This window comes from Loxodonta africana, chromosome 19 (assembly GCF_030014295.1).
Source record: "Loxodonta africana isolate mLoxAfr1 chromosome 19, mLoxAfr1.hap2, whole genome shotgun sequence".
NCBI lineage: Eukaryota > Metazoa > Chordata > Mammalia > Proboscidea > Elephantidae > Loxodonta > Loxodonta africana.
This window is the reverse complement of record NC_087360.1, coordinates 45,781,506-45,805,512: the sequence shown is the minus strand read 5'-3', so window position 1 is coordinate 45,805,512 and position 24,007 is coordinate 45,781,506. Positions and strand designations below refer to the sequence as shown.

Sequence of the window (24,007 nt, the reverse complement as noted above, 5' to 3'; positions counted from 1 at the left end):
GGCATGGTTGGGGTCCATCACCTGTTAGAATGGAAGCAACAGTGACAGAGCTTCTGCGATTTCTTCCTGAAAACTTGAACTTTTTCCAGACCTATAGCACATCTGGAAGGGCTCTTCTCTCACAAATAAGAAAATTCTCTCAAATAAGGAATCATGGAGTCCTCCAGCATTCACCGTATACACAGCGTTTTGCTAGCAGCTCTAGGGCAGGGGTTGGTAAACTACACCCTGTGGGCCAAATCTGGCTGGCTGCCTCTTTTTGTAAATAGTTTTATCAGAACACAGCCACACTCATTCATTAATGTATTGTCTATCATTGCTTTTAAGCTGCTACAACTGAGTTCAGTAGTTGCAACAGGGACCTTATGGCTTGCAAAGCCTAAATTATTTGCTACCTGGCCCTTCACAGAAAAAGTATGCTAACCCCTGCTCTAGGGGAAACCAAGAATGAACAAAATAGCCACTGACCTATAATAGCCTATTAACTAATTTCAGAGACAGATGTGAGCTTCAATAATTGCAATATAATTCTATGATGGATAAGCAGAAACCACTTAAAATGGGAAGAGGAGGTTTTATGGGGGAAGATGCATTTGAATTAGGCTTTTAAGCTGTGAAGGGTTTTGAAAGGCCAAAATGGGTACAGAGAATTCTAGAGTGAGGGTTATGCGGGGAGGAGGTTAAAAAGTGTATGAGCATGTTTGGGGAAGCTGGAGTGTCTGGTGTGAGATAGGAAAGATCACACTGGGAAATTAGTGTGGAAGAATAGAGTAGGGCCTAAGGCAACATATAATGTGTGCCACAATATAGTTTTAAATTTTCTGCTAGGTACATTGTTTAAAAAGGAAAAAGAAGTGGGTGAAATCAATATTAATAATATATTTTCTTTAACTCATTGTATCCAAAATATTGCCATTTCTAGATGTAATCAATATAAAAATGTTTTCGTATCAAGTCTTTGAAATCTAGTTTATATGTTGGATTTACAGTGCGTCTCAATTTGGGCCGGTTACATTTTAAGAGCTCAATGACCACGTGTGGCCAGTGGCTACTCTACTGGACAATGTCAGTTTAAGGAGGATTTTGAATATTGAGGTGTCCCTGGGTGGCGAAAATGGTTCAAAGCTCAAATACTAGCCAAAAGTTGGTGGTTCGAGCTCACCCAGAGGTGCCTCAGAAGAAAGGCTTAGTGGGTGGCTTCCAACATGTCATAGCCTTGAAAAGCCTGTGGAGTGCAGTTCTATTCTGCACACATGAGGTTCAACTTGACAGTAGCGAGTTTGGTTTTTGAATGCTGAACTGAAAATATTCAGGCTTTATTCTGTAGAAAATGGAGAGCTGTTGATAATTTTTGAACGGTGTATTGGCATGCTTCCTGGCAAATGTTGTCTGGAGAGAGGAGAAATGGGGCAAATTATAAAGCTAGTGCAAACATATAGGTAAGAAATAAGAAAGGCCTGGACTAAGAACTGCAGCAGGAGTGGATGAAAGAAGGCTGGAGAAACACTTGCAGAGATAGAACAGAGGAAAGCTTGATAACCCAACAGATGGGTGCCAGTGTGGGGTGGGAGAAGTTGTTAAGGATCACCATCCAGATCACTCTGGCTTGAATGCAATAATTGTCCATTCATTCCTAGTGTCCCCTGGGTCCCACCATGCTTTAATTAAATGCAGGTCAGAGGTCCTGTCTGACAGCTGTGACAAAGATACAGAATCCTAAAATTCCACTGCTCTCAGACATTCCAAAATTAAGTTCTAGTGGGGCTCATCTCCACTGATTCATCTTGGCTTCACTTTCTTGGCCAGATGCAGAAATGATCATCCTCCCTCAAGCTCCCCAACCTCTCTGGATTCTGTAATAATCCACGATTGGATCCAGTCATTCAGCTACGCTGGGCACCCAAATTCCTCACAGTGCATTTGATCAGTATCTTTCTTTCTTTTTTGCACTACCATCCTCCTTCTCTCACATGTTCAGTTTTTTGTTTTTTCTTTAAATTAAACTTTAGGTGAAGGTTTACAGTACAAACTAGTTTCTCATCAAATAGTTAGTGCGTACATTGTTACATGACATTGGTTAACAACCCCACAACATGTCAATACTCTTCCTTCTCAACCCTGGATTCCCCATTACCAACTTTCCTGTTCCCTCCTACCTTCTAGTCCCTGCCCCAGGGCTAGTGGCCCCATTAGACTTGTTTTGTTCCATGGGCCTGTCCAATCTTTGGCTGAAGGCTGAACCTGAGGACTGGCCTCATTACTGAGCTGAAAGGGTGTCCAGGGGCCATGCTCTCAGGGTTTCTCCAGTCTCTGTCAGCCCAGCAAGTCTGATCTTTCTTTTTGAGTTAAAATTTTGTTCTATGTTTTTCTCCAGCTCTGTCCTGGGCCCTGTATTGTGATCCCTGTCAGAGCAGTCAGTGGTAGCCAGGCACCATCTAGTTGTACTGGACTCAGTCTGGTGGAGGCCATGACAGATGTGGTCCATTAGTCTCTTGGACTAATCTTTCCCTTGTGTCCTTAGTTTTCTTCATTCTTCCTTGCTCCTGAAGGGGTGAGACCAGTGAAGTAAACTAGATGGCTGCTCACAGGCTGTTAAGACCCCAGACGCTACTCACCAAAGTAGAATGTGGAACATTTTCTTTATAAACTCTGTTATGCCAATTGGCTAGATGTTGCCTGAGACCATGGTTCCCATAGCCCTCAGCCCAGCAATTCAGTCCCTCAGGGAGTTTGGATGTGTCTATGGAGCTACTATGACCTTGCCTTGAACATGTTGTGCTGGCTTCCCCAGCATTGTGTACTATCTTACCCTTCACCAGTTACCGCTTATCTATTGTCTATTTAGTGTTTTTCCATCCCCATCTTTCCCCTCCCTTGTAGCCATCACATATTGTTTGTTTTTATATGTAAAACTTTTCTTGAGTTTTTACAGTAGTAGTCTCATATAATATTTGTCCTTTTGTGATAGACTTATTTCACTCAGCATAATGTCCTCCACATGCGTCCATGTTATGAGATGCTTCACAGATTCATCGTTGCTTTTTATCATTGAGTAATACTCCATTGTGTGTATGTACCACAGTTTGTTTATCCATTCATCTGTTGATGGGCATCTAGGTTGTTTCCATCTTTTTGCTATTCTGAACAGTGCTGCAGTGAACATGGGTGCACATATGTCTATTCCTGTAATGACTCTCATTTCTCTAGGATATATTCCTAGGGGTGGGGTTGCTGGATCATATGGTATTTCTATTTCTAGCTTTCTAAGGAAGCGCCATATTGTTTTCCAAAACGTTTGTACCATTTTGCATTTGCACCAGCAGTGCATAAGTGTTCTAATCCCCCTGCAGCCTCTCCAACATTTGTTGTTTTCTGTTTTATTGATTCTTGCCAGTAATGCTGAGGTGAAATCACATGTTCAGTTTTATAGTTTATAAAGTGCTTTTCCATCCATGATCTCACTTGGACCTCATAACCCTATTGGACCTCATAGCAGCCCTGTAAGGAAGGAAGGAAATGTATTACTGTATTCATTCTATAAGGATGAAGCGATGGAAGCCCAAAAGCCCTTAAGAGCTTTCTAAAAGTCACATAGCTGAGAAATTTGGGGGAAATCTAACTGATGCCCTAGCAGCACTCAAATTCAGAACCAAAAAATGTTTATTGTGTGCATGCCATATGCCAATCCCTGTGCTTAGGACCTTTGACACAGATGATCTCATTTCACCTTCACAAGTACTGACAGCTTATAGCTGAGAAGACTGAGGCTCAGGGTTTATGGCTCATCCACGGTTGTCCAGTTATAGAACCTAGACTTGAATCCAGAACTCTGTCCAAGACCAGGGCTCCTCCCAAATCCCACAGCTGCCTGTCAAACCTAAAATCTGTCTATGCTTTAGCTCACAACTTGCCCTGTATCAGCTTGATAGGTTTCAGGGTGCCATGATTTAGTTGGTGATATTATCCCAATGTGTGCAATAATGAGCCATACTAGGGCACACTCTTCTGTTCAAGTTCATTTTAAGGACCTACTATGTGTCAGGCATTATGGAGATAAAGATGTCTGGGAATAAGAGATGATGGTGATGATGATATAAACCAAAGAGTTGCCTTCAAGTTGATTGTGACTTATGGCAACCCTATGTTGTCAGAGTAGAACTGTGCTCCATAAACTTATCAATGACTGATTTTTTCAGAAGTAGATTGCCAAGCCTTTCTTCCAAGGTGCCTCTGGGTGGACTCAAACCACCAACCTTTCGATTAGCAGCTGAATGTGTTTACCTTTTTCACTACCCACAGACTCCAACGGTGCTATATAAGACTAGTAGCAGCAGGTTACACCCATACAAGGCTCACCACGTGCCTGGTAAAACACTGTCTAGGCATTAGATCATTTAAGCTTTGTAACAGTTCTGAGGTGGGTATTAATTTTAGCCCTATTTTCCAGATGAGGAACGTGAGCCACAGAGATGTTAGGTAACTTGCTCAAGTTTATACAGCTAGTAACTGCTCAAACCAGGACAAATGAGAAAGCTCGTCTGTCCTCTAAGCTATCTAGGGAAGTCAACATTTAAGTGCACCATTTTAATGCCCAGCATATCAAAAGTTGCATTTCATGCCATTTGGCAATGTTAGGACAATTTAAAGCATTTCCTTTTGATGAGGGGAAACTGAGGCAGGCCTTGGGCCCTGAGTTCCAGTATTCTCATGTCTTCCTTGTGACCAGCGCGATCTCCTCTTTCCTTCTGCTGATGTCAGGTTCTCGACAACCTGGACACCCATCTGAAGAAGTCGGAATACTTTCGCTTCCTCTGGTTTCCGCACAGTGAGAACGTCAGTGTCATCTACCAGGACCACACCAACAAGGTAGATGCATGTGTCATTCCTGTCCTGACACGGTGTCCATCCCCTTCCCACTGGGGAGCAGATTGTCTGGGGCAGGTCCCTAAGGAGTAGGTGGCTGCAGGCGACAAGCACAGATCCTCCCTGTCTACACACACAACGTGCAGTTGCACCCATTCCCAGACTGGTCAGCTCCCAGAACATGGGATACTTCTTATCACCTTGATGACTAATTATATGTGACAGGAAAAATAAGAGTGACCATCAATGATCATGAGGAAAGAAGCAGAAAAGGCCAGGGGGTGAAAGGAAGAAGGAAGCTGGGCCATGCGAGTGTCCCATGTACCACCAAGTAGGGATGTGTAGGGGTGGTCAAGGGACAGCCTGGATGTGAGAGAAGGGAGCAGAGGACAGGATAGGATAACCTAGACTGCCAGAAAGCTGATCTAGACCTCAGAAGTCATCTAATACTGCCCACCTTCCCTCCAAGTCTCCTATTTTGAAGTCAAAGAAATGGATAATTTTGTCTATCCCCCATGTCATTAGCAAATACACTGTTTCCAGGAGAAGAAAACAAAGCCATCGCTTAGGACAAACCTCGATGGGACAGAGTCAGGCAAAGGCCATGAAATCTGCTATGTGTAGGGGCTGGTATGGAGTTCAGAATGGGTGATCTCTGGACACCATGATCTTTGGATCATAGGCTCTGAAGAGCAGGGACAGATGTAAATTTTTTAGTCTCATGCAAACTAACTAAATAAATAAGTAGCCTGAAATGTAAGGGGTAGGATGTGAGAATTGTCTGTGCCACCATGAAGTGAGGCTTTCACTTGTCCTGGCATTTGGGTTACCCTCCCCTTCCCTGCTCCCCATATCCCCTTCATATACACAGCCACCCCCAGGGACACATAGCCCTCTAAGGGGAATTATGCTGCATATGTCAGAAGAGGGCTCTATCTGACCCCAAATTGATTACAAATTCTGTTTCTCAGCCCCCCTCTTCCTCAGCCAACTGGTTTTGGGACTATGCCATTGGATTCTATTTGCTGGAGTTCCTGCTTTGGATCAGGTAAGAATGCAATGGTACCTTTTTCTGGCATCTACTATATGCTGTTGTGAATGTAGTCCATTAGAAGAGTAACATCCTTACCTTTATGTCTGCAAATTTACCTGTCTCCTGGGCCTAGAACAATGATTTTCAACCTAGACTATATATTCAAATTAGCTGGGAAACTTTTGAAAAAACAGCAACGCCCAGGCCCCACTCTGACCCACAGGTGATTCAAATGTGCAGCTAGGATTGAGAACCACATTATCCTGCTGTCTACCTCCTTCCTGGCCTCATATCTGTGCTCATACATGTAACTGTCAGTGATGAAGGTCTTGTAGGGCTTTGAAAGGTGACTTTATTCAGCCAAGATATGGAATGACGTCTTACAAATAATTATGAAGTATTTCATGCATACAAGATAATATAGGCCACAGATATTTAAAGTATAAAGAATAGTATAGTAAGCACCTATGTACTCACCATCAACTGAAGAAATGAAGCAACACTAGTACAATCGGAGCCCCCTTTTTGTGATTCCCAGATGGCAACCCCCGCTCACCTACCTGAAATTTATGCTTATCATTCTCTTGCTTGTATTTATACTCTGGTTTAATGAATCCTAAAATAACAAATTTATTAGTTCACCTATGTTAGTGAGATTTATCTGTGTCAATGTGTATAGCTTTAATTATTCATTGTTGCTGTATTTATGACAATGTGTATTTATACAATGTATGTATTTAGTCTTATTCTTGTTGATGGACATTTGGATTATTTCCAGAATTTTTTTCCATTACAAATAATATTGCTGTGAGCATTCTGAAACATTTTACTGATGCATTTTTTATCTTGAGTATATACTGACAAGTGGAATTCCTGGGTCAAGTACGAGCTTCTTCAGCTTTATTGGATAATTCTAACTTCTTTTCCAAAGTGGTTATAACAAGTTAATTCCTCCATCATTGTAAAATTCTCTGTGCTCCACAGGTTTGTCAAAATTGGGACTGTAAGACATTTAAAATTTGGTCTGATGGGTACTACATGACATATCATCACGGTTTTTCATTCTTATTTCTCTAATTATTACTAAGGTTTTCAGTTTATTGATTATTCCCCTTCTGTGAAGTGCCTATTTATACCTTTTATTTTTTCTTTTTCTGTTGGGTTGTTTTTCTTTCGTAAGATTTTATTTTTATATGTTTTGAACACTACTTCTTTGTTATTGCAAACATCTCCCAGTTTGTGTCTTGCCTTTAATTTTTATAGTGTCTTAATATGCAGACATATTTAATTTTAATGTATTCAAATTTATCCATATATTCTTTTGTCTTTGGGACTTTCGCGTCCAATGAAGAAATCCTTTCCTACCCCAAGGTCATAAAAATACTCTGTTTTATTTTTGCTTTTACATTTACAAGCCTTTAACAAGCCTGTCTTTTGGGTAAAGTAGTCAAACAATTTTAATTTTTTCAAATGGTAACCAGTTTTCCTAAAGCTGTTTTTTTTAATTTTGTTGTGCTTTAAGTGAAAGTTTACAAATCAAGTCAGCCTCTCATACACAAATTTATATACACCTTGCTATATACTCCTAGATGCTCTCCCCCTAATGAGATAGCACACACCTTCCCTCCACTCTCTCTTTTCGTGTCCATTCAGCCAGCTTCTGACACCCTCTGCCCTCTCATCTCCCCTTCAGACAGGAGAAGCCTGCAGAGTCTCATGTGTCTACTTGATCCAAGAAGCTCACTCCTCACAAGAATTATTTTCTATACCATAGTCCAGTCCAATCCCTGTCTGAAGAGTTTGCTTTGGGAATGGCTTCTGTCTTGGGCTAAGAGAAGGTCTGAGGAGCATGACCTCCAGGGTGCTTCTAGTCTCAGTCAGACCATTAAGTCTGATCTTTTTATGAGAATTTAGTGTCTGCATCCCACTGCACTGCTGCTCCCTCAGGGGTTCTCTGTTGTGTTCCCTATCAGGGCAGTCGTCAGTTGTAGCCAGGCACCATCTAGTCTTCTGGTCCCAGGCTAATGTAGGCTCTGGCTTATGTGGCCCTTTCTGTCTCTTGGGCCCATAATTACCTTGTGTCTTTGGTGTTCTTCGTTCTCCTTTGCTCCAGGTGGGTTGAGACCAATTCATATGTCTTTGATGGGCACTTGCTAACACTTAAGAACTCAGATGCCCCTCACCAAAGTGGAATGCAGAATGTTTTCTTAATAGATTTTATTATGCCAATAGTCTTAGATGTCCCCTGAAACCATGGTCCCCAAAGCCCCGCCCCTGCTACGCTGGCCTTCGAAGCATTCAGTTTATTCAGGAAACTAATTTGCTTCTGGTTTAGTCCAGTTGTGCTCACCTCTCCTGTATTGTATACTGCCTTTCCCTTCACCTAAAGTAGTTCTTAACTACTATCTAATTAGAGAAAACCCTTCTCCCTCCCTTCCTCCCTTCCCACTCTCTTACACTTCAAAGCATGTTTTCTTCTCTGTTTAAACTATCTCTTGAGTTCTTATAAGAGTGGTCTCATACAATATTTGTCCTTTTGCAATTGACTAATTTCACTTAGTGTAATGCCTTCCAGGTTCCTCCATGTTATGAAATGTTTCACAGATTCCTCACTGTTCTTTATTGATGCGTAGTATTCCATTGTGTGAATATACCATAATTCATTTATCCATTCATCTGTTGATGGGCCCCTTGGTTGCCTCCATCTTTTTGCTATTGTACACAGTGCTGCAATGAACATGGGGGTGAATATATCTGTTCGTGTAAAGGCTTTTATTTCTCTAGGATATATTCCCAGGAGTGGGATTGCTGGATCATATGGTAGTTCTAGTTTTTTAAGGAAGTGACAAATCGATTTCCAAAGTGGTTGTACCATTTTACATTCCCACCAGCTGTGTATAAGTGTTGCAGTCTCTCCACAACCTCTTCAACATTTATTATTTTGTATTTTTTGGATTAATGTCAGCCTTGTTGGAGTGAGATGGAATCTCATTATAGTTTTGATTTGCTTTTCTCTAATGGCTAATGATCATGAGCATTTCCTCATGTGTCTGTTAGCCACCTGAGTGTCTTCTTTAGTAAAGTGCCTGTTCATATTTTTTGCCCATTTTTTAATTGGTTTATTTGTCTTTTTGTAGTTGAGTGTTTGCAGTATCATGTAGATTTTAGAGATCAGATGCTGATCAGAAATAGCATAGCTAAAACCATTTTCCCAGTTTATAGGTAATCTTTTTACTCTTTTGGTGAAGTCTTTGGATGAGCATAGGTGTTTGATTTCTAGGAGCTCCCAGTTATCTAGTTTCTCTTCTGTATTGTTAGTAATGTTTTGTATACTGTTTATGCCATGTATTAGGGCTTCTAGCTTTGTCCCTATTTTTTCTTCCATGATCTTTATCATTTTAGAATTTATATTTAGGTCTTTGATCCATTTTGAGTTCGTTTTTGTGCATGGCATGAGGTATGGGTCTTGTTTCATTTTTTTGCAGATGGATATCCAGTTATGCCAGCACCATTTCTTAAGGAGACTATTTTTCCCCATTTAACTGATTTTGAGCCTTTGTCAAATGTCAGCTGCTCATATGTGGATAGACTCATGTCTAGATTCTCAACTCTTTTCCATTGGTCTATGTATCTGTTGTTGTACCAGTACCAGGCTGTTTTGACTAGCTGTATAATAGGTTCTAAAATCAGGTAGAATGAGGCCTCCTACTTTGTTCTTCTTTTTCAGTAACGCTTTACTTATCTGCAATCTTTTTCCCTTCCATATGAAGTTGGTGATTTGTTTCTCTATCTCATCAAAAAATGTCATTGGGATTTGCATTGGAATTGCATTGTATCTATAGATCGCTTTTGGTAGAATAGACGTTTTTACAATGTTAAGTCTTTCTATCCATGAGCAAGGTATGTTTTTCCACTTACATTACAGGTCTCTTGGTTTCTTGCAGTAGTATCTTGTAGTTTTCTTTGTATAGGTCTTTTACATCTCTGGTAAGACTTATTCCTGAGTATTTTATCTTCTTGGGGGCTAGTGTAAATGGCATTGATTTGGTGATTTCTTCTTCGATGTTCTTTTTGTTGGTGTAGAGGAATCCAACTGATTTTTGTATGTTTATCTTGTATCCTGGCACTCTGCTGAACTCTTCTATTAGTTTCAGTAGTTTTCTTGAGGATTCTTTAGGGTTTTCTGTGTATAAGATCATGTCATCTGCAAATAGAGATACTTTTACTTCTTCCTTACCATTCTGGATGCTCTTTATTTATCTAGCCTAATTGCTCTGGCTAGGACCTCCAGCACAATGTTGAGTAAGAGTGGTGATAAAGGGCATCCTTGTCTTGTTCCCAATCTCAGGGGGAATGCTTTCGGACTCTCTCCATTTAGGATGATGTTGGCTGTTGGCTTTGTATAAATGTCCTTTATTATGTTGAGGAGTTTTCCTTCTATTCCTATTTTGCTGAGCGTTTTTATCATGAATGGCTGTTGAACTTTGTCAAATGTGTTTTCTGCATCAATTGATAAGATCATGTGGTTCTTATCTTTTGTTTTATTTATATGATGGATTACTTTAATTGTTTTTCTTATGTTGAGCCATCCCTGCATACCTGGTATGAATCCCACTTGGTCATGGTGGATTATTTTTTTGATATGTGGTTGAATTCTATTGGCTAGAATTTTGTTGATGGTTTTTGCATTTAAGTTCATTAGAGATATAGGTTTGTAATTTTCTTTCTCTGTGGTGTCTTTACCTGATTTCGGTATCAGGGGTATGCTGGCTTCATAGAATGAGTTTGGGAGTATTTCATCCTTTTCTATGCTCTGAAATACCTTTAGTAGTAATGGTGTTAACTCTTCTCTGACAGTTTGGTAGAACTCTGCAGTTCAGTTTCCAAGTGTTTGATTTCTTTTCCCTGCTTTTTCTGTTATTGATTTCCACTTTTATGGCCTTATGACCAGAGAAGATGCTTTGTAATATTTCAATGTTTTGAATTCTGCTAAGGCTTGCTTTATGACCTAATATGTGGTCTATTCTAGAGAATGTTCCATGTGCACTAGAAAAGAAAGTATACTTGGCTGCTGTTGGGTACAGTGTTCTGTATATGTCTACGAGGTCAAGTTGGTTGATTGTGGCATTTACATCTTCTGTGTTTTTATTGGACTTCTTTCTGGATGTCCTACCCTTCACCGAAAGTGGCGTGTTGAGTCTCCTACTGTAATTGTGGAGCTGTTTATCTCACTTTTCAATGAGCTGTTATCGGGTGCATAGATATTTAATATGGTTATTTCCTCCTGGTATATTGTCCCTTTCAATATATATGTCATTATATATAGTGTCCTTCCTTATCCTTTGTGTTGGATTTAACTTTAAAAAAATCTGTTTTGTCAGAAATTAATATTGCCACTCCTGCTCTTTTTTGATTGCTGTTTGCTTGATATATTTTCTTCCATCCTTTGAGTTTTGGTTTGTTTGTGTCTCTAAGTCTAAGGTGTGTATCTTGTAGGCAGCATATAGACGGATCATGTTTTTTTATCCATTCTGCCTCTCTCTGTCCCTTTATTGGTGCATTTAGACCATTTATATTCAGAGTAATTGTGCATAGGTATGAGTTTAGTGCTGTCATTTTGATATCTTTTTTGTGTGTTGTCGACAGTTTCTTTTTCCCACCTAATTTTTTATGCTGAGTAGTTTATCTTTATATATTGTCTTTTCCTCTTATTCATTGTTGTTGATTTTGTTTCTGCTGATTCTGTTTTTTTTTTTTTCTTGTATTTTATTTTGATGACTAGGATTATTAGCCTCCTTTTTGTGGTTACCTTAATATTTATCACTATTTTTCTAAGTTTAAACCTAACTTTTATTCTTTATATTGACTTGTCTTCCTCTCCATATGAAAGACCTATGACTACGTTCCTTAGTTCCTCTTTATTGCTTTATTGTTGTCTTCTTTTACATAGTAACATCACTGTTTTCCTGTTTTTTTAATCTTGATTTATTTTTGTGATTTCCGTATCTGAGTTGACATCTGATTGCTCTGTCCAGTGTTCTAACCTTGGGTTGATACCTGATATTATTGATTTTCTAACCAAAGAACTCCCTTTAGTATATCTTGTAGTTTTGGCTTGGTATTACAAATACCCTAAACTTCTGTTTATCTGGAAATGTCCTAATTTCACCTTCATATTTGAAAGACAGTTTTGCTGGATGTATGATTCTTGGCTGGCAATTTTTTTCCCTTCAATTTTTTATATAAGTCGTCCCATTGCCTTCTTGCCTGCATGGTTTCTGCTGAGTACTCCAAGCTTATTCTCATTGACTGTCCTTTGTAAGTGACTTTTCGTTTATCCCTAGCTGCTCTTAAAATTCTCTCTTTATCTTTGGTTTTAGCAAGTTTGATTATAATATGTTTTAGAGACTTTCTTTTAACATCTACTTTATGTGGAGTTTGATGAGCATCTTGGATAGATACCTTCTCATCTTTCATGATATCAGGGAAGTTGTCTGCCAACAAATCTTCAACAATTCTCTCTGTATTTTCTGTTATCCCTCCCTGTTCTAGTAGTCCAATCACTCATAGGTTATTTCTCTTGTTAGAGTCCCACGTGATTCTTAAGATGTCTTCATTTTTTAAAATTCTTTTATGTGATTTTTCTTCAAATATATTGGTGCCAAGTGCTTTATCTTCAATCTCACCAATTCTGCCTTCTACTTGCTCAATTCTGCTCCTCTGACTTTCTATTCAGTTGTCTAATTCAGTAATTTTATTGTTAATCTTTTGAACTTCTGATCGCTGTCTCTCTATGGATTCTTGCAGCTTGTTACATTTTTCATCATGTTCTTGAATAGCCTTTTTAATTTCTTCGACTACTTTATCTGCGTTTTCTTTGGCTTGTTCTGTGTATTGCCTGATCTCCTTCCTAATCTCGTTCCTGATGCCTTGAAGAGTTCTGTACATTAATCTTTTGTATTTTGCATCAGGTAATTCCAGGAAGCCACCTTCATTCAGAAGATCCCTTTATTGTTTATTTTGAGAGCTTGTTGAAGCAATCATGGTCTGCTTCTTTATGTGACTTGATATCGACTGTTGTCTCTGAGCCATCTATAAGCTATTGTACTAGTTTGTTTTATGTTTGCTTACTGTATCCTAGCTGCTTGCTTTGTTTTGTTTTGATATGCCCAGATGGGTTGCTTGAGTGAGCTAGCTTGATTATTTTCTTCTTTGAAGCTCTGATGTCCTGTCACCAGATGGCTAGAGCTGCTATCATGTATATCAGCCTAGGAGTCCTTTCACTTTTCTTGTGTGGATTGAGCTCAAGTGTCCAGGTAGTTGGTCATCGAGTGTGTGGTACAGGCTCTGTCCTACAGTCTTAGAGGGGCAGGGGTGACTGGCGTAGGTACCGGTATCAGGCTGCAGCAGGGGGTCACCCTCTGAACAAGGCAGGGGGCTGACAACCATCTCTGAGTGCCTGTGAGGAAAGCACATCCCTGTTCCCTAGAATGCACAGGTGGGTGGGTTCTGCAGATGGACCTTGGGCACCCAATGCTTTTGGTTGTAAGGACCGGGGGTACCAGTTATCCTTGGACCCCTGTCGCATGTGGCTGGGTGACCTGAGTGGGGCCACCAGTCCTTAGGCTCCTAAGGTGGGTAGGCAGGTATCCTGTTTAACAGGCAAAGTGGTTTCAAACATCAAACACTCACCTCTCCACCACACAGCTGAAACAGTTGCAGTCTGCCAACAAGGGCCTATTCTCCTGAAATAGGCCCACACAGGTCCGTGCAGGAGGGAAAGCTATTCAAAGTCCACGGACCGTTTATGCTTTGGTAGGGGCCGCTTCTGTCCTGAGCTTTCCAGGTTAGTGTAGCTGGAAAATTATCTTTCCTGCCAGTTGTGAACTTATTCCTTCTCCAAGGCTGGGAGAATGGCTCATGATGCTTAGAGGGCCTGTCTCAGGCCCAGAGAAATCAACAGTCACCGAAGCCACCTTGGGGAGGTGGGGCGTGGTAAAATATATGCAAGTACTTAGCTTTTGCTGAGAGCGCCGTTCTTCTCTGGTTCTGGAGGTGTGAGTAGGCAGTGCAGCTGGCTGTTTCTCCCTGAGGAAACTGCGACCAAACACTACTACTAGCCTGCCACAGTCACTCCCAGGAATGCAGCCTGAGGGATCCCACTGATTCAGGTCCGGTAAATCTTCTCCCTGCCACTCAGCCCGTTTTCTAACTTTGCCTTTGATGTTCAGGGCTCCTAGCTTGTCATAAATATAATTGTTTCACTTGTTTTTTCAGGTCTTTATAGTAAGAGGGATCGCCAGAAGCATCTCGTTATTCCGGCATCTTGGCCCTGCCTCTTCCTAGCACTATTTAATGATTCGTTCTTACATCAGTGATCTGTTCTCTTTCCTATCTTGCATACCAAATTTCCACATATATGTAGGCCTGTTTCTGGCATCTCTGTCCGTATCATTAGTCTACACTGTCATAATTATAATAAGGCTTGATATCTGTTAAAGTAAGTTCCCCTGCTCCCCCTCTGCCCTTTTTTTTTTTCCAGAAGTGTTTTGGTTGTTCTTGACCCTTTGCTGAAATTTATATTGAGTTCATGTTCCTGTCTGCCCTTCACCGCTCAGTTTCCCTGCATTTCCTGGCCGCAGTTTGTCTGTTATATAGAAGGCTGGTGAGAGGTGTTTGCTGAAGCTCTGGGAATTGCAGTGACAGTCCTTGTGATTTAAGGGAAATTCCACAGTGTAGGGCTGTGAGTACTTCATTTTCTCCTCTCCCTGGGATCTTAGAACCTTCCCTATGAGGACTCAAGTCCTGGCCTAACTCCTCTCTGACCTCTGTCATCCCAGAACCTTTCCGCAGGATGTCATAAATCACGTTTTTTGTTTGTTTCCCATGTAAGTATCCCCATTTGGCACACCCCAGTCAGTGTAAATACCCCTATTGGGCACACCCTGGTGTAGTATCCCCATTGGGCATACCCCAGTAATGTGCAGCAGCCCATGTATGAAAGCAGGCTTAGGATGGGGATGCAGTTGGACCTGGCATGGAAGCTCTCAGACTTTGTAAATGGACAAAGAGATGTCTTGTCATTGCATTTGCCTACTTATGTAATATGTGAGGACAGTAGGGAGACAGGAGCCAGGTCATGCAGAGTTTATAGGCCAAGCTAAGGGCTAGTAGGAAGTCATAAGAAGGGTTTTAAGGAGGGAGTGTTTTACAATGACCCTTGTGGCTGTAGTGTGGAGAATGGATTGGAAGAAGCAGGAATAGAGGTAGGGAGGAGCTGCTGCAGTAATCCATATGAATGATGACTATGGCAAGGTAGTGGCAGTAGAGATGGAGAGAAGTGGATGGATGGATGGATTCAAGATATAATTAAAAGTGTCCAGAGCTGAGAACAAATAAATAGCAGGTGTCCTCAGGCATAGGGGGGCTAGTTCTCTAGGCTTCTTAATAAGGGTTTATCTCAGACGGACCCTTGGTCAAAGTCACTTCCAAAGACAGAGTAGCCCAGTGATGCCAGGACTGTAGACTTATATTCCCAATATGGCAATGGGAGCAAGGCACAGTATAATTTTCATAAAATGTGTACCCCACGGAGAATGTTCCCATCATGGAGCTTTATTCTGAATCAATTTTCCAATGGTGGGGGAAAAAACAGGGATCTTTCTGCCTAGGATTTCATTTTGTCCCTTTCTGACGTTCACATCTCATCTCCTCCAGGAGGTCTTCCCTACTTGCTCCCAAGCCGAGCAAAGCTCCACAGTCTCCTGTGTACACCCAGAGTGTCTCACAGGGCTGGAGCACCTTGAGGGAGCTGCCTGAGTCTGATTCATCCTCTTAACAAAGCATCTGGCACAGACAAGGGCACTTGGTGGATGAGTGTAACCTGGGTGGATTTTTTTGCTAGAGAGACTCAATCTCAGCATTTTATAGCAGGAAAGTACAGTGATTATTACCTGAACCCTGAGGTTCAACTCCTTGGCTTCACATTCCTACTTCAAATATGCCACCCTGTAGCCGGGCAGAGTGGGGCAAGCTACATAACCTGTGCATTCCTCAGTTTCCTTACCTGTAGAATGGAGACAGTAAGGAATAGATCTCATAGAGTTTCAAGGATTAAATGAGATAATGTAAATCTCTTAGCCCGATGCTTAACACAGAGAGAGTGCAATATATGTGGGCTGTTACCCTCACTACAAGCACTGCGAATTATACTTCTCTGCTTCTTGCTTCCCCTGGCTCTTTGCTCAAAGAGGAAAGCTCTGCCTAAGGGTCCTGGAGAGCCAACTTGGTGATGCCAGAGTGCATCTGTAGATTATTTGTCCCCAGGTCATATCTAGTCCGCCTTCTAAGTATATCTTGACTGCATCCACATCTCATCACCACACTCATCACTGTCTACTCTTGGACTGCCACACAGCTTCCCTTCTCGTCTCCCTTCCTCTATTCCTACCCTCCCACACAGCAGCCAGGCTAGTTATTCTGGAGACAAATTAGGTCACACCACCCCCGGACTATAGGCAAATGGGAGCTTTATTAAGGTACAATTTACATGCCTCACAATTCACCTTTTTAAGTGTACAATTCAGTGGTTTTAAGTATATTCAGAATGTTAAGAAACCATCACCACAATCTAATTTTAGAACATTTTCATCACGCCGAAAAGAAATCCCAAATCCATTAGCAGTCGCTCTTCAGTCCCTCCTTCAAGCCCCTGGCAAGCACTAATTTACTTTCTGCCTCTGGATTTGCCTATTCTGAACAATTCATATTAATTGGATCATACAATGTGCAGTCTTTTGTGACTGGTTTCTTTCACTTAGCATAATGTTTTTGAGGTTCATCGATATTGTAGCATCTATCAATACTTTGTTCCTTTCATGGCAGAATAGTATTCCATTGTATGTATATACCACATTTGTTTATCCATTCATCAGTTGATAGACATTTGGGTTTTTTCTAGTTTTTGGCTATTCTGACTAATGGTACTGTGAACATTCATGTACAGTTTTTGTATGGACATGTTTTTAATTCTCTTGGGTATATACCTAGAGGAAACCCTGGTGGCATAGTGGTTAAGTGCTATGGCTGCTAATCAAAAGGTCGGCTGTTCGAACCCACCAGGCACTCCTTGGAAACTCCATGGGGCAGTTCTACTCTGCCCTATAGAATTGCTATGAGTCGAAATCGACTCGATGGCAGTGGGTTTGTTTTTTTTGGTTTTATACACCTAGATGTGGAATTGCTGGGTTATAGGGTAGCTCTATGTTTAACTTTTGAGTAACTGACAAAGGTTTTCCAGAGTGGCTGTACCATTTTCCATCCCGACCAGCAGTGTGTGAAAGATTTTAATTTCTCCACATCCTCACCAACACTTATTATTGTCTGTCTTTTTTATTTAAGCCATCATGGTAGATGCAGATGTAGTAATGGCTGCAATAAGGTACTCAGACTTAGCTACAATTGTGAGGCTGGCACAGGAGCAAGCAACATTTCATTCTGTTACACACAGAGTCTCTAGGAGTTGGAACCAACTCAACAATACCTAATAACAACAACAGTAGAGGTAAAGTAACATCTCATTATGGTTTTGGTTTGCATTTGCATGTGATTCTTGGCCGTTTGTATATCTTCTCTAGAGAAATGTGTATTCAAATCCTTTGCCTATTTTTAAATTGAATTATTGTCTTTTTATCATTGAATTATAAGAATTCCTTATATATTTTGGATATATTCTGCATATAAATCCTTTATCGGATATACGATTTACAAATATTTTCTTCCATTCTGTGAGTTATCTATTCACTTTTTTGACTGTGTCTTTGAAGCACAAAAGCTTTTAATTTTGTTGAAGTCCAATTTATCTATTTTTTATTTTGCTGCTTGTGCTTTTGGTATTAGACCTAAGAAACCATTGCCTAACCCAAGTTCAGAAAGATTTATACCTATGTTGCCTCCTAAGAATTTTATAGTTTTAGCTTTTACATTTCTCTTATTATTGTACAGGGTGTGAGGTAGGGGTCCAACTACATTCTTTTGCATGTAGATATTGAATTGTCCCAGCACCATTTGTTGAAAAGACTATTCTTCCCCCCATTGAATTATCTTGTTATCCTTTTCAAAAATAAATTGGCTATAAATGTGAGGGTTTATTTCTGGATTCTCAATTATAGTCCATTGATCTGTATGTCTATCCTTATGCCAGTTCTACACTATCTTTATTACTAGAGTTTTATAATGAGTTTTTAAATCAGAAAGTTTGAGTTAGTGCATCTGATCCCAGGGCTGGCACTCTTTAACACTTTCCTCTTCCCGCCCTGCTAAGCACAGAACTAAATTAGAGTTCATTGCAGAATTTCTGAGACCAAGCCTTTGCTCCTGCTGTTCCTTCTTCCTGGAAGGCCTTTCCCTTAAGGATCCACCTGGTAAATTCCCAGTCACCCCACCACGCTCAGCTCAGACCTCCCATTCCTTCTCTGGGTTACTCAAGCCACACAGATACTCCCTCTTTGTGTTCCTCACTTTTTATGCAAACCACAAAGCCACCCTCTGCACCATAATTCTAGGCTTTTTCCTCTGGCTCCCAACTAGAAGGGACTAGGAAGACGGCCTCCTTCATCTTCATATTGCCAACACCAGTACAGGGCCTAGCACAAAGGGACTACTTGGTGAAATGGAAGAATAAATGGGTGAAATGTTCAAGGCCTGTGGAAAAGGGGATAAATATTTAATGGACAAACTTTGAAAGGACTCAAACTAGGAGGAATTTCTAAATTTCACTAAATAATCAGAGTCAGCTCAACAGAACTGGTCTTAGCTCTGGAATTTTGAATGATGATTGGAAAATATATAAGCAGCCATTTCTTTGGGGTGTTATCACAAGTGTGATACCACAAGTGGCACAGTGATTAAAACTTGGCTACAAACCAAAAAGTGGATAGTTTGAATCCACCAGCTGCTCCTCGGAAACCCTATGGGGCAGTTCTACTCTGTCCTATAGGGTCGCTATGAGTCAGAATCAACTCGATGGCAACGGGTTTGGTTTTGGATAAAGCAATAGAGGTTTCAGTCTGGAGTGGAAGGTGGCTGCATGCATAGCTGTAGATTCTAGTCCCAAATAGGGACATAAAGGTCAGTTCCAGCACTGCCCTGGCTGGGGGCATCTGCCTACAGGTTCAGTGCCTAATACTACTTGGTCAGCATGAATTTAGTCCAAGGGTGAGCCTATATATCTGTACCTATATATACATAACTACAACCATTTATTTATTTAGGAAACCCTGGTGGCATAGTGGTTAAGTGCTACCGCTGCTAACCAAGAGGTCAGCAGTTCGAATCTGCCAGGCGCTCCTTGGAAACTCTATCGGGCAGTTCTGCTCTGTCCTATAGGGTCACTATGAGTTGGAATCGACTTGACAGCAGTGGGTTTGGTATAACTACATAACTGCACATTTTTGTGTGCGTGTGTGTATATATATATACTTATATATATATATAAACCAAAAAACCCAAACCCACTGCTGTCGAGTCGACTCCGACTCATAGCGACCCTGAAGGACAGAGTAGAACTGCCTGATAACGATTTCCAAGGAGCATCTGGTGGATTTCAACTGCCGAACTTTTGGTTAGCAACCAAGCTCTTAACCACTGGACCACCAGGGCCATATATAAATCTCTCCAGAAGGCTGTAAATCTCTACAGAGGCGGCTGTAAATCTCTACAGAGGCTACTGCCACACATGTCTCCTGCAAAGCCTCTGGTGGTTTCAGACCACTGATCTTTTGGCTATGTCAATCACTTTGACCACTGCACCACCAGGGCTCTATCTCTCTATCTATATATGTGTGTTATGTATATATACGTTGTTGTTAGGTGCCATCAAGTTGGTTCCAACTCATAGCGACCCTATGCACAACAGAACGAAATGCTGCCTGGTCTTGCGCCATCCTCACAATTGTTCTTATGCTTGAGCCCATTGTTGCAGTCACTGTGTCAATCCATCTCGTTAAGAGTCTTCCTCCTTTTCACTGAACCTCTACTTTACCAAGCCTGATGTCCTTCTCCAGGGACTGGTCCCTCATGATAACATGTCCAAAGTATGTGAGACAAAGTCTCACCATTCTTGTTTCTAAGGAGCACTCTGGCTGCACTTCTTCCAAGACAAATTTGTTTGTCCTTCTGGCAGTCCATGGTATATTCAATATTCTTCACCAACACCATAATTCAAAGGTGTCATTTCTTCTTCAGTCTTCCCTATTCGTTGCCCAGATTTCATGTGCATATGAGGTGACTAAAAGCACCATGGCTTGGGTCAGACACACCTTAGTCCTTAAAGTGGCATCTATGGTTTTTAACATTTTAAAAAGGTCTTTTGCAGCAGATTTGTCCAATGCAGTATGTCATTTGATTTCTCGACTGCTGCTTTCATGGGCACTGATTGTGGATCCAAGTAAAATGAAATCCTTGACAACTTCAATCTTTTCTCTGTTTATCATGATGTTGCTTATTGGTCTAATTGGGAAAATTTTTGTTTTCTTTATCTTGAGGCGTAATCCATACTGAAGAGCCATACTTTGATCTTCATTAGTAAGTGCTTCAAATCCTTTCCACTTTCAGCAAGCAAAGTTGTGACATCTGCATAGCGCAGGTTGTTAATAAGACTTCCACCAACCTGATGCCCCATTCTTCTTCACATAATCCAGGTTCTCAGATTATTTGCTCAGCATACAGATTGAATAAGTGTGGCGAAAGGACACAGCCCTGATGCATACCTTTCCTGACATTAAACCACACAGTAGCCTCTTGTTCTGTTTGAACAACTGCCTCTTGATCATGAGCACAATTAAGTGTTCTGGAATTTCTATTCTTCTCAATGTTATCCATAATTTGTTATGATCCACACAGTCCAACGCCTTTGCATAGTCAATAAAACACAGGTAAACATCCTTCTGGTGTTCTCTGCTTTCAGCCAAGATCCATCTGACATCAGCAATGATATCCCTTGTTCCATGTCCTCTTCTGAATCCAGCTTGAATTTCTGGCAGTTCCCTGTCGATACACTGCTGCAACAGCTTTTGAATGATTGCCAGCAAAATTTTACTTGTGTGTGATATTAATGACATTGTTCGATAATTTCCACATTCTGTCGGAAGACCTTTCTTCGGAATAGGTTTAAATATGGATCTCTTCCAGTTGTTTGGCCAGGTAGCTGTCTTTCAAATTTCTTGGCATAGACTAGTGAGCACTTCCAGCCCTGTATCCGTTTGTTGAAACATCTCAGTTGGTATTCCATCAATTCCTGGAGCCTTGCTTTTCACAAGTGTCTTCAGTGCAGCTTGGACTTCTTCCTTCAATACCATTGGTTTTTAATCATATGCTACCTCCTGAAATGGTTGAATGTCAACCAATTGCTTTTGGTACAGTGGCTCTGTATATTTCTTCCATCTTCTTTTGAAGCTTCCTGCCTCATTCAATATTTTACCCATATGTATGTGTGTGTGTGTGAATATATATATATATCTTTTTTTTTACAAAAATACTACTAATCTTACAGGAGCTCCTATAGATGCCTTATGATAAAATAGAGCTACCATGACCTCATCTAGGGCCTGATACCCTGCCTAACACATGACCTTGAATTTCTTCACTGTTGCCACAGCCCGAAAGGAAAGGGGGGGCAGCTAATAGGTGAAAAGCCAGGATTTGGGCTCTAGTCCATCAGGAACTCTCCAGCCAGGCTAGAGACCCTCTTTCCTCTCTCTCTACTGCAGCCAGCCTGCTGCCAGCCTAGGCTGCCCTAAGGTTCAGAGACTGATGAGGAAGAACACATTTTGAATTTTTTTTCCTCATAATATCAACCCCGGTTGCAAACATCAATCCTGTCCACTCCCTCCCTGAGGGGTCTGCAGCTATTATTAGTAGGTAAAAATGTTTAAGTTTGCTGAGTGCCTATCGTATTCCAGGCCTGCCCTGGGTATTGATAGGCGCTGCTCCATTTAATTTTTGCAACATCCTGAGGAGGTAGGAGGCATCATCCTTATTTCACAGATGAGAAAACTGAGGCTTAGGGAGGTATTTTCAGAGGGTGACCAGCGGATGCATGATGAGTCAGGATTGGATCCCAGGCCTCGCTGACACCAGCTGAATCATGGGCTAGAGTGTACTGTTCCTTCTTAAGTCACCGCCTGGCAGAGATAGCAGTGACAGCAGAGCCCTGGTGCTTCCAGGCTGATATGCATGTCAGTACTGGATGTGGCTAAGAAACTTGGCCACTGTGTCTGAATCCATGTGTCAAAGGAAGAGCCTACCCCTTTCCCTCAGGGGACCAGCCCCTCCCCAGAGTAGAAGAGCTATCGGTGATATCAGTTGGATCCCAAGATTAGGGACAGACACCAAACTAGAAGGAAAACGAATTGCCTTGGAGATGTTAGGAAAGTGAAACACAAGAAGTGGCTTACTTCAATCTGAGCAGGAACAGACAAGGAGCGGTCAGGGTGCCTGCCCCTTCCCCCACCCTTCCCCCTCCCACCCCGGCCCCGGAAGGCCATTCCTTTGCCCAGATTATGGATTTTGAGAGAGTGGAAAATGCCCTGTCAGGTCTTCTCTCTGGGCTCAGCTTCCATCGCCAACAACTTGACAGCTTTATGTGCATGTGTCTGCGGGATCTGTGCCCAGTGAGCACCCAAATAAATTGGGCTGTAAATCACTGTTGCCACATGTCAGCCATGGGCCTGACACTCCACAACAGCTCCACAGCCTCTGAGCTCAGGCCTTGTGGCCCAGACTTAGTGGATTCAGGAAACCATATCCACCCTGCTTCATCCCCCCCAGCTCCGGCTGTTCACTGACCTATGTGCTGGTGGATGCAGGAATGAAAATGTAAATAATGAATTGGGGAATTGGTGCTTTAGTGTCTGCTCCCTGATAAGACTGGCTGTGACCCTGTGAGGGCAGGGACTGTGTCTGTCTTGTCACTACTCAATACCCTGTGCCCCAGCCAGTGCCTGGCACTGAGGAGGCTCAGAGATATCTTTGGAAGAAACACTGAATGGAAGGCTTGGTCCCTGTCCTCAGTAGAGGGCAATGGGTAGTGGTGATGGTGGTGATGATGGCAGCCATCTGAGAAGGATGGAGAGGAGGCTTCCTGTTAGGCACAGATCCTGAAGGATGAGCCAGGCCAAGCTGTTCTAACCATCAGCTCCCATAGTTAGAACATGCTGTGCCCTGAGAACAGTGGAGGCTCCCCTATGGCCAGGATTGGCCTCTGAGACACCGGAAGGCACCTACCTTGAGAGAGAGAGAGAGCCCCACCCCCACCCCACTCCACCCCTGCAGCACGTACCCATATCTGAGTAGGAGAACTCCAGCATCTTGGGGTAGTAGGAGTAGTAGAAGAAGCCTGGTCTATGGAGTCAAAGGGACTTGAACTCTGACCCAGCTCCCCTCATTTACCTCCTGCGTGACTTTGAATAAATCTCTTAGGCTCTCTGAGCTGTGGTTTACTCCTATGTAAAGTAGAGTTCTTAGCAAGAATTGGGGTGTTGACAAGGTTAAATGTAAAGTACACACACTAGGTGTTCATTAGATATTACTTCCTTCCCTTCCTAGAAGGGCATACAGAGGCCATGGCTCCTCATGCCTGACTTCGGGGGCAGAACACAAGGCCCTGGATCCACTGGTGTTATCTGTAACCCTGCAGAGCCTTAAGTCTCTGAGCAGCTATGGGATGGATTGATAGCAGATGATCAGATGACAGGGCCTGTGAGAGGGGGCAATAGCTGCCCAGCCTGGCCTGCTGAGTGTCTGGGCAGAGGCCACTTCTGAGGAGGTGGAGGGAGAAGGACCTTGCCAGCAAACCCAGAGTAAGAGGCCCACTCGCTGCTGGCGATCCAGGCCCAGAGGACCCCAGAGCCGTTGATTCATTCACATGTTAGCCAGAACAACAACAAAAATCCCAATCAAGCTAGAATGAATTTTACGATGGATCTTTAGCCACTCCAGAAGGGGCACGATCTGTAAGTGGAGGTGGTTAGAGCCGGTTCAGCTCAGCAAGGCCCTGTGCTGGCCTTGGTCCTTGGCCAGCCCCATCCCTCCCGCTTTTGGCAGCTCGCTCCA

General features: G+C 42.0%; 1 protein-coding gene across 1 annotated transcript in view; it reads left to right on the top strand.

Annotated features, from left to right (window-relative positions):
• The window catches only part of LOC100658302 (L-gulonolactone oxidase), a 50,259-nt gene that overhangs the window by 19,880 nt on the left and 6,372 nt on the right, over positions 1-24,007 (top strand). Inside the window, exons 7-8 of the mRNA XM_003412362.3 lie at positions 4,759-4,866; positions 5,835-5,911. Coding sequence (XP_003412410.1) covers positions 4,759-4,866; positions 5,835-5,911 — 185 coding nt within the window. The remainder of the gene's footprint in view (positions 1-4,758; positions 4,867-5,834; positions 5,912-24,007) is intronic.